The 12871-nt window shown below is 37.0% G+C and overlaps 1 protein-coding gene across 2 annotated transcripts; it reads right to left on the reverse strand.

Moving 5' to 3' along the window:
- Positions 1-317: 317 nt before the first annotated feature.
- On the reverse strand, positions 318-12062 carry LOC101168567 (rab5 GDP/GTP exchange factor). 2 transcript variants are annotated; one of them, XM_023962658.1, is made up of 9 exons: positions 11800-12062; positions 8196-8387; positions 7813-7994; positions 6015-6181; positions 5805-5886; positions 5557-5689; positions 5086-5177; positions 4300-4556; positions 2402-2797 (listed from the first exon to the last, which is right to left on the reverse strand). In XM_023962658.1, the coding sequence occupies exons 2-9, from the start codon at positions 8372-8374 to the stop codon at positions 2402-2404; spliced, it is 1488 nt and encodes a 495-aa protein (XP_023818426.1). In that variant the 5' UTR covers positions 8375-8387; positions 11800-12062. The 2 variants fall into 2 exon arrangements, with proteins under 2 accessions (XP_023818427.1, XP_023818426.1); XM_023962659.1 differs by lacking the exon at positions 11800-12062 and having other exon boundaries at positions 318-2797; positions 8196-8374.
- Positions 12063-12871: the final 809 nt, after the last annotated feature.

The following is a 12871-nucleotide window of genomic DNA, read 5'->3' on the forward strand; positions in this document are numbered from 1 at the left end:
TGTGCTGATTAAAAGCCAGTTTTTACAGTTTGACCGTTCTAAAACTGGAGACGCCAACCTGAAGGTTGTTGGGACACGCCCAGTAAGCTCAATATAGAGCGGAAACTTCAAGGGTTATACTGCATAAGACAACTGGAGCGAGTGTGACGTCATCCATGGAGAACAGATTAGCTCCGGCTCCAACTAAATGAAGTTTTTTCAGTTGCCATTTTTTTGCATTATCACCATGACAACACAACAAGAAGTAAACGGTCTTCAAAAACCCAAGATAATCCTGGAGAATCCTGAAAGACAAGAAAAAAACCTGCAAAAAAAAACATGTTTCCAACAATCTTTTCTTTAATTCACTTCCACTGAAACATTCGAGGTATCTTTTGTTCCAAACATCTTCCAAAATCCACTGATCTGACAGCATGAACGCCATTTTTTTTTTTTTTTTTTACAGATTTGTTATTTGATCTTTGTTTTTTGTTTTTTTTACATTACATTTAGGTCATTTGATTGACTAAAATAAGCATAAAACATAACCCAAGGCAAATCACAATCGGCAAACCGGAAATGTTTAAAAAAAACGACAAGAGTCCATATAACTGGTTTTAAGACATCAGATGTTAACAGACTAACAAATTTGGCAGGAAACGTTCAATAGATTCAAAAGGGAAATCTCCTAGAAATCAGTAAAGCACAGAAAACAATAAAATAAATACAAATAATTTTAGTCAAACTTAAATTGTTGTGACAATAAAAGCAGAAGTTTGTATTTGTTTTGTTCTGTCTAACTTCAAATGCTAAAATCTTGCTAAGATGGAATGAATGAAATTGAATGAAAAAGGTAATATTTTACCGCTGGACTTCTTCTCAATTCCTTAAAAAATAAAGGTACCGAAATACAAAAAAAACCCACAAAGAAAAACAGATGCCCATAAATATTAATGCAGATTGTTTAACAAGCTAAAAAAAAGTACCTGTTAATGCTTTCATCACAACATGAACACACAATTTGGACAGATTCTTTCTAAAACAGTAAAGACTAAAAACATACTGGAGTGAACTTAAATGGCTTCTCACAAAATAAAAAAAATAAAGGGGATCCCGTCGCTGCAGTTGGCAAATCTCAGTAGCTAAAAATGGGTTTTATTTTGGAAAAAGTTAAGGAGCAAATGTTTAGATTAATTTTTACCCAAAAGCTCTCACTTTTTAAATAGACATGGTTTTAAATTGACTTCTTATTACTGTTAAAGTGCCATAAGCTTAACAAATAAAAACAAAATACTAAACAAAATTAGCAAATATTTAGCAAATGGATAAATGTGCATTCATCTTTAGTATTTGTTCGCACTTGAAAACACAAAAAGCAAATTAAAGTGATTTTAAATATTACAGTTAATGTTTAGCTGTTCATCATCAAATAATAATGTTCACTAACCTATCAGAAAAAAAATGTATTTATTTATTTATTTCTCAGATGAATTTGAGACGCAGCAATGGTCAAAATCAAGACATTTGGTAAACTTTCCTATGAATGCTTGGTTTACAACAAATCTCAGACCTTGAGATTTCTGTTCGCTAATTAATTTAACTGATCAGAATCAGCAAATGTCAAGTATTTAATGTTCAACTTAGTTTGATCCAGTTTGAATAAACCCTGCTTTCGAATTTAACTCCAACCTCTGATGTTTTAGTCATTAAAACATCGATTTTGTTAGAGAACGATGGCTGGGTGTCTATGCTAGTTTGAGCTACTGGTTAATGAGACATTTTAGCATAAATAAAAACAAATTCATAACAGATGGTTCCATCATGACAACAATCTGAAAGGGTTTCAACACCTTGAAGCACAGACTTTTTTGGTAACATATTTTCTTTGCTAAAGTTAAGACATTTCTGGTAGTTTTTATTTTTATTTTTTGAAATAGTAACTTCCTCATCAATCCATTGCACCAATCAAAATAAAAAATAAACCTGGATGCTTCTCAGGTTTTGTTTTTTTTAAAATCAACAAGCATGTGCAACTGAAAAATGAAAAAAAGTTATGCTGTTGAAACTAGAGTTTGAAACTTTGGAGTTGAATTCTTTAGAGCTCCAAGAACGCGACATAGCTTAATTTTTACTTTCAAAACAAAAGTTAGAATTTGTACCACTTATTTGTCCATCTCTGAACTGAAATCTTTTATTTTTGAGTGTTTTGTTTGTGGTAAAGTGACTTCACTTCACAGTGAAACGTTGCTTTTGGAGCCTTTAAGGTGCAAACACATAGCAGGACAAAACCCCCAAAAATTATTTACATCATTCTGCATGTTCATATGAAGCTCAGAATGCTCGCTCAGATGAAGTCACCTGTTAAAGCGGGTGCACCCAGACGGTGAAAATTGAAATGTTTTTCCTCCCTCTGTCAGCTTGTCTAGCCAGCGAACACCTGGGGTTTGAGTGGTGACGGCAGGTTGTCGTCCATGTTGTTGGCATCAATGGCGGAAATGGTGGAGGGGATGTCCAGTGGATATTTCTGCAGGATGTCATGTACCTCCCGCTGCACATCCTCCGACCAGGAGAGCAGATCCGCCTGGAGGCTCTGGGCAGACTTCATTAGGGCTTCCTGTCGACTGCAGAGGCCTGACAGCAGCTCCAGATTGTGGTTCAGTCGGGCCAGAACCGGGTTGGTCACCCCTGAGTGGGGCCGCTCGCCTTCGGAGCTGCTGTATCGCGGGGAAGCTTGTCCTGACATGTGGCGCTCAAATTCATCCTGGGAGAGGTTGAGAGATTGAGCGTCTAACTTTTCGATGAAGGCCACTGCGCAGCACTGCAGAAAAAAAACAAACAAACCCACAGCCGGTGGAAATCAGGACAGAGACTGACAGATTGTTTACATGAGTCATGTAGAGACAGATGGTATGTCACTTCATGGGAGAGATTGGACCCTTTCTGGTTAATAAAACCACAAATATGCACAGGTGTTTAAAATTGATTTTAAAAACTGAACAAAAGATTAAGTAGTCAACTTTGGTGGGCGGGCAAAGTATTGTTAAAAGTTCTGTTAGGTCCACGCACCTGCCACTTAAAAAGACACACCTCTAGACATGATCATATTGAAACTCTGATAAAATAACTAATTAAAAAAGTTTATTTTCCTTAACTGTTTTATGATTAAATAGTAAAACAATAACTTTTGAAACGATCTTTGAAACTGGTATTTTTTAGAGACACACTCCAATTATTGATCTATTTTTAAAGCGTTTCCACTGGTATATTAATTATGATTAAGCCATTTTTAGCCTATATCAAAAAACAGTGTTGTTCTCTTCTGCTGAGAGCTCTCTGTTTACAAATTTTCCAGTTAGCTTACATCCCCTCACAACCTCAACCTAACATTAGCAGCGCGACAGAAATGGCGAGCGATCTTGGTTTAGATCCAGATTCCAGCTCAGACGAGGAAAACAAAGACGTTCGTGGATCTATTTGTCTGCAAGTAGATGCATCAGAATGGAGCGGAGCAGGGCGCTTGTGGCCCCGCCCACTGTATTTACTACTTCTCTGTTTGGTACTTCTTGGTTTCTGTCAAATTCGGGGACAGAAGGTGACATGAACAGTGGAATTTAAAGGAGATTAACGCAAAATAAAAATTCTCCAAACTGAAACTCAAAAACAGTAACACAAGAATTGACCGCATTATTTTCCTGTTTTAAAGACACAATCCTCATTGAGTCTTGTTAATAAATCAACTCTGATATGTTTGTGAAGAGGCACACATTTTTACAAACACAGGCTTTTGGAAAAATGTGGCCCCAAAATATCTTATTAACAAAATACGACAAAATGCAAGACAATATATTCACCAATATTCTACGTCGCAGAAACTGAATCTTAAGAAAAGTGAGAAAGTAAAAACATACTTGTTTCAAGAAAAATTCTTATTTTTCTATCTTTGAAAAAAAATTATCTTATCAAGAAAGTTTTTCACTAGCAAAAGAATTGCAGTTTAAGAAAACATGTCTTGATGGCAAGAATGTTTCTTAAAGTAAGAATTCTTGGTATTTTTTTTTTTTGCTTATTCAATTGAGGGGGGGTCTGTTTCTGCAGTAAATATAAATATTAAAAACATTTAAATTAGTTAACCCTCCTGTTATGTTCATTTGTGAGGAACAGAGATGATGTTCCTGGGTCAATTTGACCCGGTGCATGTTTTACACTTTTTTCCCAGTTCAATGAGTTCATGTTTTAATCAAAGTCTAACCCAACAGAAAAGCCTTGGAAAAAAAATCAACTTCAAACTGAATCTGATTGGACGTCAAAATAAAACCTGACCAGGTTGGTGAAGTAGTATCCATCCTCTCCGCTCATTAGCCTGCTGGGGATGCAGAAGCGGGTGATGTATTGGATGTTGGACTGCAGTCGGGGAGGGTTGGCTTTGAGGACGATGTAAATGAGCGCTGGGAGAAAGTCGTCCGCGGAGGCCGGCTCGTTCTTGGTGATTCTGATGGCGCTGAAGATGTGTTTGCTGCAGCGTGTGACGCACGCCAGTTTTTCCTGGGGAACTTTCTTTGAATCCATTTCAATGATATCTGAAACAGATGCAGAGAAAGAAAAGAGCATCTTTTCATTCCAGCTTCTTGTGGGTTTTTTTTTTTCCTTTCTTTATTGCACACCCCTCTTATGATTCACAGCATATCCCTCAGGTTTGGAAGGATTGTTTTCTGTCTTGAATGTCTTCACTGCTGCAGGTTGTGATTTACAAGAGTTAGAAAATGTTTAAAATAGAGATTTGTTGTTTTTTTGCCTCAAAACTCCAATATTGCTCGTCCTTTTTGTTAATGTTAGGTTGGGGGTGTGAAGGGTTGTAAGCTAGTGGGAGAGCATGTAAATATACAGCTCTCAGCAACAGGAAGGGGAAGGGGGGTGGGGTTGCTCCATGGCAACAGTCCCACCCACAACTCAGAGGCAAATTTCTAATGAAACACCGTTGCTCTGAAGAAACTATGTCAACAATGATAAAAAATGTAGAAAATGATCGTTTTTTTTCAATTTTGGCTGAAAACTGCATCATCATGATTAAAAGAACCACTGGTTTCCAGACTTAATGCGATCACAAACCTGTTATTGCTTTAACCACATTCTCAGAGACTTCTAGGATCTCCTCATCCATGGACACACACAGCATCTGAATGGTAACCCAGTGCAAAGCCCTGAAACACAAGTGATTGACATCGTGCTGATTGTTGTAAAACCTGCAGCCATTTTCTCCACACATGATGTCAGACAGACGCTTATTACAGTCACGTCCCTCCTGGGACGCTGGCACGTGCAGTCGGCAGCTGCCATTGTGCATTCACATGTAAGAAAAACACCGAGACCTCAGCTAAAAATGGATGCTGTGTAATCAAGTGCACCGGCTCAGACAGCAGATTTCCTTTTTTTTTTTACAGAAGGTTAAAGATGAGTGCTCCAAGAGATGCTTTTCTGATGGGCTTTCAGTCGGAGAAAACCACAAATGTCACTGCAGCACATTTCAATCACCGAAAAAAAACAAAAGGATCGGGGTGTGTTCCAAAATAGAGCTGGCACCTTATTCTCTCCTGTATGGCCAAGTCGTTCTTCTCATCATCTGTGATTTCTGGACAAAAGACGCTCTTATACAGACGAGACATGATGTACTTTTCCACTTGGTCCATCACCTGCTCCACGGACTCAGAAGAGCCTGATGGACAAAGATTTATGAGACGTGAGGCGCTGCTGCCGCCCTCTGGTGGCTATTTATTGAACAGTTTACATTTGAAGAAATTCAATATCTTTTTTTGGGGGGGGGGGGTCACCTTTGAAAACGCTCATCAAGCGATCGGTCAAGTTCTGGTAGAAATCCTGAACGCACTCCGACATTTCATCAGGGCCAAGGTCCTGCAGAAACCGCAAACAACACACTGAACTGGGATTCGTACGACACCATCTCACAGAACTGGAGATTCCTTAGAAGTTCCAGGTACGTTTTTAGACGACACCAAACCCAATCTTTGAGGACAGCACACCTTTTTGCTGGACATGTTCATCAGGAAGATTCTGCACTGCTTATGGATTTCTCTGCCGGGTCTCTGCAGGTTCTTCAAGAACTCCACAAAGTCCTTGGTCACTTGATCTGCGTCAATGCTGGCGTGGCGGCTGGTGGACGGACTGGTCGACTTGGCCTCGGGGACTTCTGTTAAAAACAACTGATTTGTCAACATTTACATACTTGTTCATCTTCCAAAGTTCCAGGAACATTTTCAGAAATCGCAAACCCAACCTTAAAGGACAGCACCCATTTTGTTTAAGCCTCTAGTCTTCATTTCAGACACATGATCTTTTTACAAATTGCCGTCCCGACCTGGGTGGGCGCCGTGGTGATGCTCCTGTGGCTGAGCTGGTGTCTGGTATAAATATAGATTCCAAAATGTACTGTTTCCTCACAGCCGAGCCAAGTCACCAAGTCATGTGGTTGGCAGATCGCCCCCCCCCCCCCCCCTGAGCGCGGCTAGTCTGCAGCTCACCGCTCCCCCCTAGGGGATGTGTGTATATATATATATATATATATATATATATATATATATATATATATATATATATATATATATATATATATATATATATATACACACATATATATAAATGTACGTTGATCATAACAAAAATCTTTTAGCTGACTGCAAAAATTAAAGAAAGTGTCCTACCATTTTCCTATTTTACTTTCAGCTGTTTCCTTCATTTAAACCTTTCCCCTCTCTACTTTCACTTTTCATCTCCTAAATTTCTATTTGGTTCCCCTGGATTTATCTCCAGATGAGCTTTCCTCCTCGCTAAAAAAACATGAACATGTTCAGCTTTTCAACCTCCAGCTCTGCCTCTTTCCTCACCTCAATGCCACTGTCTTTAAATCCCCTGTCTTGCAAACCTTTTCCTTTCCACGCTCTCTCGCTCTGACCTGTTGACCCCGAGTATCTAAAATCCTTTCTTCCCTCCTCCCTGTAATTTCCCTGTTCCACTCAGGTCTCTCTCATCCCACACATGTTCTTTGCTTTGCAGTGAAAACCCTTCATTTCTCTTGATCAGAGCAAACCTCCACCTCTCCAAATGTCCTTCAGCCGCGCTCTGCACTAAGTAGATGGTCAAATAAAGGTTCTCGACTGACTTCATTTGTTGGTTTGGCACGCCTGTGTCTCACCTACTTCACCCTTACTTACCCTTGCATCCTGTACATGTGTACACTACAACGCAGCATGCCCATAATAAATAAACCTGCATGAACATTCGCGCCTTACAGGTTCACCGGGCGGTCTAAGATCTAAACCCTAGCTATGAAATAGCTATGAAAAAAAAATTCGCTTGGTCACTGTCAGGCTCCAGTTCTACATCTGTGATTTGTGAATGTCTAATTCCTTTGTCTTGATCTTATTTTTTTGGATTCTAAATTGTGTTATATAAGTGAAACTGCTTTTCTTTGTGTTTTTTTCTAGATCTGCTGATCTACTTATGATCAGCAGATCCAGGGGGGGCTTTGTTTGTAAAGAAGGGTGTGTTTGTCACACGGTAGTTGCTTTGCACTGACTCTGACCAAGACGCAGCAGATCATATTTGAAAGGCTCAGCAGCCACCATTAGCTGATTCTTTGAAAGGTGAAGGTACTATGTGAAGGGTTCTAACCGAATCTAAGCCTGGAAAATCTAAATGAGCAGCTAAAGCTCGCAAACATCCCATTTGCAAGAAGATCAAAGATTTCCACAATGACTATCTAATTCTTCTAAGGTAAGCAGGCTAAGAAACTGTGCTGTGATGAAAACTACAAAGCAGAACCTTTCTTAGAGGTGGTGCGCGATGACGGGCTGAAGAACTTCTTTACAGTGGTCACTTTCCGGGTCTTCTCGTTAGTCTTCTTTTCCTCAAACTTGGAAAAAGGAGCCAGGGTCGCATGTCCTGGTTGAGGGGCGGACACGACTTGGCTGCTGGCGTATGCTGCCTCTTCTTCTCTCTGCAACCTGTAGCCAGGAAAAGTGGGCAAAAATGCTAAAAAAAAAAAATCGACTTAAACTGAAAGTGTAAACATTCGACACATAAATATTTTTTTCCCCAGAAAACGAAACAGCTACATGTCAGTTTGTTCTCTCAGTTGGCAGTTTTGTAAAGTCTGTTTTGATGAATAAACGCCAAACACATTTTTAATGGAGGCAAACTCTCACTTTTCAGCCAAAGCCCAGTCCTCCTGGATCTGCTTCTGTCGCACCCGCTGGTACTCCTCCCTCCAGCACTTGGAGCACAGGCCCTGCCACGGTGCGTTTCCATAGTAACCGCATCCTTTTTTGCACAGCAGGTCTGACTGGTCCACGTGTATGCCTCGCCGCTCTGTCCGCTGACTCATGGTGCTGGATGACCTGAGAGGTCATTGATTCATTTTAGTGCAAACCTAAAATATTGCACCAGGCGTACAGCTGCTTCAATACAACACTTTAAATAAAACAGTCTAAAAAGCAGACAAAAAGGAAAAAAAATTTAAACTTCATATTGACATTTAGTTTGAGCTGGATTACAAAAACATATTTCTCTATAAACATAAGTCATGGTGCAAATTATAACAATACCCGTTATATTTTTCTAATTAAATCTTAATAAAATAAACTGCATTATTTTGCAAATATTATCATCCAAGAAGAAATTGTTCCTTTATAAACATTTCTAATAAGTGGTTTTTACTGGTGACAGGTTTAACTTTGGGGATGTCACTATAAACCATCAAGAAAAAACTCATCTTGTACTGTTTTCATAAAGTGAACAACTCCACATTTTTAACCAACTTTTCTTATGAAAATCAAGCCAAAGCTGCTCTGCTTAGTCTGTTGTCATTGTGTAGGTTTAGCTGTTCACAAAAAAAAACATTTTAGGAAGAGGGGATAAGAAAAGTATCTATTTTAAGGCTCTTCAATTTTTACATTATTCTTTAAAAGATGGAGCAAAATTTATAAAAATATATGATAATAGTTCTTGGTTAATTAGACTGTGAATTCGTGGGGAATTAATTACCCCTAGTGGTGAAACAGTAGAATGCATGCTGATGTACGTTACATGCGAATTACAGAACTTTATAGAATGATAGATTGACTGATCTATTGAAATAAATACATTTGGATTAGAGTTCTTTCTTTAGATGAAAAAATATTAGAATAAAAACACAATCTGTCTGTCTGTCTGTCTGTCTGTCTGTCTGTCTGTCTGTCTGTCTGTCAAACAAGAAGACACTAAGCCCAAACTCTGCAATGTTAGGGTGAAAGGTCATCGTGTTCTTTCCATTAAAAGTTTGTGAACCTCCTTGGCCAGCAGCCACATACTAATGACTTCTTAGATTAATCATTTATTAGTCATTTATTTTAGGTGACATTTCCATGTTTTAGTTTTTTTCTTCGAAAACTACAGATACCGAAAATGCAAAAAACTGTATCAATACAAACCACTAATGTGGACAATCTGTTAACTTTGTTTCCTTGACAAAAATTGTCCTTCTTGCTTTGTTTTTTGACTGTACAATCCCTTGGACCCATCACACATTTGTATTTTATATGATTTTTTTGTAAATGAAATGAAAATATAAAAGTCACGTTTCTATCAAACATGGAAGTCAGATTAGCTGTAAAATGTTTGTTTTTTTTCCTGTATAAATGGACCACTTCACAAACAAGCTAGCTTTTGAAATTGCACCTCAGTTGGCCCTCACCCAGAATCAAAACAATGTATTAAAAAAAAACAATATGAGAACAAAGCGATGACATGCACACTGTTGCTCGTAGAGACAAATCTATCGCTCACATCTGCAGCCCATCTCTGCTTTAAAGTGAGGTTCTGCTTTTATACTTTGTCTCACAAAGCATCCTTTTCAACAACAGCTGGCAGAGGTTTTTTTTTTCACAGAACATGCTTTGAAAACACAATTACCCTCAAACAGAAGCCAGTGTGTGGCTGAAAGACAACCCCAAAGATAAACTTAATTGTTCGGAAAAATACTTATTTCTCATGTGCCCAAAGTCAGATGTTATAGTATCATAAAATACCAGAAATGTTTGAAATAGTTTTTTTTTAAAGCAATGACAATTAATTAAAAATGCTTTAAAAATAATTTAATTTTTATTAACAATTTAAAGCTAAATGATGCATGAAGTTTTGCATTGTTTTGCTGTCCTACACCAGTAACTTTTCTAAGAAATGTACACGCAAACTGATCTGGTTATGATTGGTAAAGAGTTTCTGATCTTATTTCCAATTAAATTGTGACGTATATATATATATAAAAATTATAAAACTTAAATGAATTGATTCAATTGGTAACAAGTTATTGAGTTTAATTTATTTAACCTAATTTCTTATGTCTATCCAACTCAATAGTTGTTTATACAACTCAAATTTACATATTTATCTAACTAAATGTCATATTACTCCAATTCAATTGAATGTTTTTCCATATTAATTTATTGTACTTCTTGAACTCTCATGTCTGACTTTGAGGCTGTAGATTTTCTCATTTTTATAAAATTTAAATAAATGATACAGTGTAGATTTAAAATGTAAACAATGTATATAATTATCATGACTCTGACAGTAACTTCAGTTCTTATGTCATGAAATTGCACTAGTGGTGCTAAATAAGCTCACCATCCTCTCCCTCCCTCTCACTCATGGTGCAGAAATAATTAAACATAACAGGGTAAAATAACTAGGCATTACACAGTAAAACAGCTACAGCTAAACATATTTAGACAAAACCCTACACTAGTACCAAAACCGTCCAGACAGGAAAAAGGAATGGTATCCCACAATTCCTTGTGCTGCCAATCTAACAGCAGCATCAAAGTTACACCTACTTAATTGAAATAATTTGAATGAAAGTAAAATAAATGTCCGATAACTATGCGTTATTTTTAAGTTGAGTGAACTCAGAAACATTATTTATCTTACCTGAAGCAAATAATTAAGTTAGATTAATGTAAAAAAGTTTATCTTTCCAACATCCGTAAGTGGTCTTATCACCCTCTCATGGAGGAAAAAGTATTATCTGAGCTTCTTCATCCACTAAATCGTCAAACAAATAACCATCAACTAAACCTGCTCCAGACCAGGTTATGTTCAGAGCATGAGTTGCTATGGCAACTTGACATACCCTGAAACATACCTCCATTTTTGGAACCAAAAGCTGAGGTTATCCGCTTCCTTAGCCTCAAACTCACCGTGGTAACTCACATAACCTGCTTTTTGGAAAAAACCCTGCTGACTTGAACTCATTTAACCGATTTTCCGAGTTATCAGACTATTTGGGCAGCTTGTAAACATGATGGTATAACACAGCGATAAATATCTTGTCAATAATAAATCAGATTTCTTTGTACTTGCATGTACATCAATAGGAATCCGATATGTACTTTCTTTTCCCCCATAGGTGTATCAAGGACAACTGATGTCCTGGGGTGTGTTGAATGCTTAACACATGATGGTCGGTGGTACTACTTCTTCATTGCGTCTTTGCGGCATTTAACGACCGGTATTCTTTTAGGACTTATTCGCCCATTTAAAATGCACATTTAGAAGGTTAAATGAACTGTAAGCGAGAGCATCTGGACTCATACTCGGATTTTGTTCCTCAAACACCAGTTTGGAGGTAGGAAAGCTAATAACTGTAGCTTAAACAAGCTAACACGGAAAATGCCCACAGGGTGAAAACTTCCACACGGAGTCTGACACTTGCAACATTTTTGAGTGAAAATTATTTCTTTCGCATGACTGTCAGCTTCTGGACTCACATACCTGTTTAGTTTTCACCGAACAGGAGCAGAAGTCCGCCTCCTCCTCTTTGCCGCAGAAGCTCGATAAGATGACGTCACGCACTGAATGCGGAAGTCCAGTGTTCTGTTGTAACAAACAATGAGTTATATCACTCATTGATGTAACTCATTGGTAACAAATATTACAATAAAGCATTAAAAAAAGTTCTTTTGTTTTTGGGCCAAATCACTAATAAAGTCCATCTAGATTTTAAATCATATCACAAAATACTATGGAACACATGAAAAATATGAAGATATCAAGAACATGTAGTCTTTTAAATGAACAGTGATGCTCAAAAATATTATTTAAACCTCTAAACTGTAATGTGGATTTTTGATGTTACAACTGTGTATTTTAACTTGCTTCTCAACAAAGTTTGTAAGAAAAGAAAAAGAAAAAAAAACTACCATTGGTACAAATAAAAGTATTTAGGAATCCCCTAGCGTTTATTTTGAACATTTGATGTACAGTTTATTGTTCCTTGTTCTTTTGCTTTATGTCACTTTTGTTCTGCATCAATTAAAAATAAATAAATAAATAAATAAAATAAAAGATAAATATAAATAAAGAAACTATCAAAATGTTTTGTTTTGTTTTTTTAAATGAAGTTCATGCCACAACTTCAAAACAATCACCACAATTAATACCAAAGAGGAAGGTACATTTATGAAATAGAAGTAAGTATACAAACTTCGAAATCTAGATTAAAACAAAATTATATTAACAAAACATTAAATAACGATTTTTCTATGACATAGAGCGTCTAAAACATTCAAAAGCAAATTTTAGCCAATATACATGTAAAATAATTTTGCATTAAGTTTACACTTCCGAAATTTAAATGGTATTTATGTATTTATGCAGCTTCAAATCCTTTCAATTCACACATTTCAGCAAATTCACATATAAATGTAGATCTTTAAAGATAAATATTGAAAGTTAAAAGTACCTTTATTTATTTTTGTAAATGAAAAACTTCTCCAACATTTGTACAACAATAAAGAAGCAGCTATAACTATGCCAATATATGTTTATCCAGATGAACTGGATC

Source organism: Oryzias latipes, chromosome 14 (assembly GCF_002234675.1).
Source record: "Oryzias latipes chromosome 14, ASM223467v1".
Classification (NCBI taxonomy): domain Eukaryota; kingdom Metazoa; phylum Chordata; class Actinopteri; order Beloniformes; family Adrianichthyidae; genus Oryzias; species Oryzias latipes.